This window comes from Giraffa tippelskirchi, chromosome 5 (assembly GCF_054371585.1).
Source record: "Giraffa tippelskirchi isolate mGirTip1 chromosome 5, T2T-mGirTip1v1.2.pri, whole genome shotgun sequence".
Lineage (NCBI taxonomy): Eukaryota > Metazoa > Chordata > Mammalia > Artiodactyla > Giraffidae > Giraffa > Giraffa tippelskirchi.
Window position 1 is genome coordinate 90719219 of NC_137279.1, and position 5098 is coordinate 90724316.

Genomic DNA, 5098 nt, shown 5'->3' on the forward strand with positions numbered 1-5098 from the left:
AAACACCCTTTAGTGAGAGTCAAGGAAATAAAAAGTCACTGGAGAAATGTATAGTCTTGTTTAATATCTTAATTGAGGCTTATATTCTGTTCATCTTTACATATTAAGTATGCTTTTTTTAAAAAAATATCTTATCCATCAGATGCAAAAAAAGAAAAACTTAGTGAGGTAAAAAAAAAGAAAATCATATTATCCCTATTTTCTATATTTTTAGATTCAGAGAACAGCTGTAGCTATATGAAAGTCATGACCTAACCAGTGTCAACCTAAAATCTTCTAATTACTAGTACAGTAACATTTTACCACATCATGTCACACTCCTAGATCCAAAGTGCCTTCTGGTCCAAGCACCTCATTATAAACTGGGCACAATCTTTAACAAAAAAGACCATAAAGACTTTTGGCAAACAAGCCAAACATAGGGCAAGAGATAATGGCTGTTAAGACAGTTTTGAGAATATAAATCTGGAAAAACAAGAGTAGGAAAGTTATGTTTTAGTGACAGACACTTTGCTGTCTCTCTTAATCTTTGCAATAACCTTGAGATAAACATAGTACCAAGACTGCTTTACATAAAAGAACATTAAGGCACCACAATATCAAACAACTCATCCAAGGCTATACAGTTATACAGATAAATAGATTAGAAACTTTTATGACTTAAACAGTTAGTGATACATTTGTCCCAAATGTGTGTTTACTGTTTGAAAAATGTTTTAATTATTAAGTCTTAATAGCAAACCCCTTCTTCACAATCATTTTATGAATGGCCAGCTGTACATCTTTGTTTCTGAGGCTGTATACCACAGGGTTCAACAGTGGGGTGATGATAGTATAGGTCACCGTCACCAGCCTGTCTTTGCTTGATGTATTAATGTGTTTGGCTGAAGGTCTCAGGTAGACAAAAGAAGCACAGCCACAGTGGATGATGACCACAATGAGATGAGAGGCACAGGTGGAAAATGCTTTTCGCTTGCCTTCAACTGATGGTATCTTCAAGATAGTAGAGACAATAAATCCATAAGAGATGCAGATGAAGATCAAGGGCACAATAAGCACTAGGACTCCACAGATAAAGATGACGAGTTCGTTAATGTAACTTCCAGCATAGGCAAGATGAATGACTGGTGAAATATCACAAAAGTAATGGTTGACTTTGTTGGAGCCACAGAAAGGGAGGCTAAAAACCAAAGTTGTTCCCAACAGAGATATTAGGAAACCACTAACAACGCAAGTTGATGTTAGTTGCCCACATACCCTCCAGCTCATGAGAATGGGGTAGTGCAAAGGCTGACAGATGGCAACATAGCGATCATAGCCCATCACTCCCAGAAGCAGGCAATTGGTGACAGCAAAACCAAGAAAGAAGTACATCTGTGAAGCACAACTCACAAAGGACAGTGTCCTGAACATAGAGAGCAGATTAATAAGCCTCTTGGGAAGGATGACAATTGTGTAGAAGATCTCAGAAGTAGAAAGGACACATAAAAAGAAGTACATAGGTGTGTGGAGGCTGTGATCCAAGCAGATGACTGAGATGATGGTGATGTTTCCACTCAAGATGATCAAATAGAGGCAGAGAAAAACCACAAAGAGGACAAGCTGCAATTCCCCAAGGCTGGAGAAACCCAGCAGGAGGAACTCAGTAATACAGGAGGAATTAGCCATGGAGAGTTGATCCTACAGAATAAAGTCAATATGATTAAGTCCATAGACCATTGGAGATGAGAAATCAAGCAGACTTAACCTTCATAAAGTAGCCATTCTGGGTATGAAAGAGAAACAACAGGATTGTAAAGTAGCCAAATATTATCCTAAATTAATATGTACCCACAGTGATAACTTTCTGCTAATGATTTTAGCAGTGAATCTGGGGACACGTGTTTACATATAATGTACAGATGCTTGCTCAAATAAAGCCTATTCCTCAGGCTTCGAAGACTTACATAGTCCCAACTTGCAAACATATATAGTCTCTGTTTTGTCCTTTTTTTTTTGATAATTTAATTCTTAAATATTCTTTATCTATATATAATAATTATTATTTCAAGTGATCATAGTTTCATTCATATTACTGATACATATATTCTATAAACAATAGCACAAATATCTGAAAATCTACCTCCCATTTGCTTTTAATACATTCCTCATCTAGGGCAATATCTATTGAACTGTTTTGTGTTGCTTGTCCTTAGAATAGTTTCCTTTCATTGCTAATCACATATCCCATTTTCATGCAGTTTTCATTAAAATTAATTTTTAGAACTACAGATGCTGTCTTGGAACTAGTTTCATGATTTTGCTACTTACTCTTATAGGACTTTAGGCTTGATTTCCTCTTACAGAAAATGAGTGGCTAGAATAATTAAGTTTTGCTTCAGTATTCATTGGTTGCCCACTTGGTTATATATCTTATCCTTGATATACTTGACTTGGAAATCCAACAGTCTATTGTTTCCAGTTCTATCTATGAATTCCTGAGCAGGGAGGCTCAGATACATTCCCTAAGGCTTCTGATACAGTTCTTATTGCTGGTAATAGATTATAAATTTTTTTAATTAAAACATTCTTATCCTCTCCCATTTCACACTTAAATCTGTTCCTTTATCTGGATTCTCTATCTCAACAAAACTTTTCAAAATCTTCTTAGTCATCTATGTTGTAAATTTCTGAGGAATATTTAAACACTTGAAAATTCTTATCCTCCAATTTGTTTTGATCTGCAATACTTCTAGGATCTGTTTCTTTCCCTCTGCCAGAAATCAGCTCTTACCTGAACTATTACCCAGAGCATTATGAATGGGCTCCCAGGATTCCACCTGGTCCCACTCTAAGCTAGCTTCAACAATAGCAATACACTTTTCTTTCAATAGGACAAATTCTATCCTATTAGTAAGCTCAATAATTCACAATTATCAATAAAGTTAAAGCAACTGTATTTTGTCTTTAATATTTTTTCAAATGCACCTTTCCACTCATAACTTCTACCACATATTCCTTTACCTTATCATTGAGAAAATGCATTCAGGCATTGAGAAAATTTGAACAGTCATGTTATTTTTCATATCATCCCCTACATCTGGAAATAGTCCATGCTTTATATTTATTGCTTTCCTTCTTTTCTTTTGAGGAACTTCCTTAAGTTCCCATTTAAAATAACACATGCTCATTGATCCTTCCTCCAACTGCCTAATCATGTTTTATAGCTTTCTCTTCATTTCCTTAGCAATCATTAGAATATTACTTCCTTTGCCATTAGTATTATATACTCATGTTTATCTCCAAATATAATAACTTGCCTGAGACAGAAAGTGCATTGCAACACTTACCATGGTGTCTAGCATATACCAATTACTTGAAAATTTGTTGAAACAACAAATGACCAATGATTTCAGTTTCTTTTCTAAATTATTTCAAAACTCAAAAGGTAGATAGCATTTGATGTCATAGGTTTTTCTCTTTTTATAGTTTTTTTTTAAATTTTAAAAAATTAATTTATTTATTTTAGTTGGAGGCTAATTACTTTACAATATTGTAGTGGTTTTTGTCATACATTGACGTGAATCAGCCCTGAGTTTACATGTATTCCCCATCCTGAACCCCTCTCCCACCTTCCTCCCCATTCCATCCCTCTGGGTCATCCCATTGCACCAGCCCTGAGCACTTGTCTCATGCATCGAACCTGGACTGGCGTTCTGTTTCACATATGATAATATACATGTTTCAGTGCTAGATTTTCTATACTTGTTCCACTGATATTAATTTAGTATACAATATTAACCTTCTGCTTCAAAAATTTTGGATAAAAAATCTAACATAGTTATCTAAATGCAGACACAAAACATACATTAATAATTGTTGTCATCTCATTTTCTTTTCTAATTACCGAGTGACTTTCTTCATTATCAGCTTAACCAATCTTCTCTATTTTAATTTTAAAAGCACTTTACTGATGGTTTTAAAGTCTTTTAAGGGCTTCCCTTGTGCCTCAGCTCGTACAGAATCCACCTGCAATGCAGGAGACCTGGGGTCAATCTCTGGCTTGGGAAGATCCCATGGAGAAAGGAAAGTCTACCCATTCCAGTATTCTGGCCTGGAGAATTCCATGGACTGTATAGTCCAAAGGATCACAAAGAGTCGGACATGACTGAGCAACTTTCACTTCAAAGTCTTTTAAGAATAACACTATTTCTATTACTATTTGATCTTCAGCACAGACAAATATTTAGCAAAATTTTCAAATAGGACTAAAATCAAAAGCTTTAGATCTTCTTTTTATATCTTTGAATTGCCTTATCAGTAAACTTTATAAGAAATACACACTGTGCTTTTGACCAGAACAAAGACTCTTCTATTATTCTTCCTAAGATACCATCTCTACATTTTCAATTTCCTGGTTTCTTTGTTTTGAGTATTTTCTCTTTCATAGGATCATCTTCAGAAAGAACAGTGGCGAGTTATTCAAAGCAAGATGGAGTTTCTGAGAAGAAAGACACACCACATTACTCAATGGCTATTCTAGGACACTCCCCTGCCAACCTCTGCAATACGTCATCTACTTTTTCAAACTCATCCTGTGGACCTATGTGGGAATTGAAATTTGAGAACAAATTTATTATGGAAAACTTTGGATATACTTAACCTGCTCTAAGATTCTGCATGAAATAGTTGGCCAATAGAAGATAGTGTTGTAATCTTGGAAAGGAAGATATTATAGATCCCCCCCCCCAAAAAAAGCTTTTGAAAAGATGAAAAGAGGGGAAAAGAAAAGGAAAATAGGGTAAATAAGCTGTCTTCACAAGTTGAAAAAGTAAACTGATCTCTTGCTCAATCACTCTTTGACACCTGTAAGATAAAGTTAATACCTTTACTTTGGTTAAAAAGATAAATAAGTCTCCTCCATATCTACATTTATAACCTTATCCTTTAAATATGCATCACACTGGAATTGCACTGACATACTTACAGTTTTCCATATATGCCATCATATTTCAAGATGTCATGCTGAGAGAGAGAGAGATCTCAGATTCCCATTTCCTTTTGCCTTCTTCTGTGACCCACTCATTCTTTACACTTATTAAAAGTCAGTAGTTATTGA

At 35.1% G+C, this 5098-nt stretch overlaps 1 protein-coding gene across 1 annotated transcript; it reads right to left on the minus strand.

Annotated features, from left to right (window-relative positions):
• Positions 1-723: 723 nt before the first annotated feature.
• LOC145504741 (olfactory receptor 10R2-like) lies at positions 724-3865 on the minus strand. The gene is made up of 2 exons (XM_081486048.1): positions 3848-3865; positions 724-1680 (listed from the first exon to the last, which is right to left on the minus strand). Exons 1-2 carry the CDS (start codon positions 3863-3865, stop codon positions 724-726), a joined length of 975 nt encoding a protein of 324 aa, XP_081342174.1.
• Between the last annotated feature and the right edge of the window lie 1233 nt (positions 3866-5098).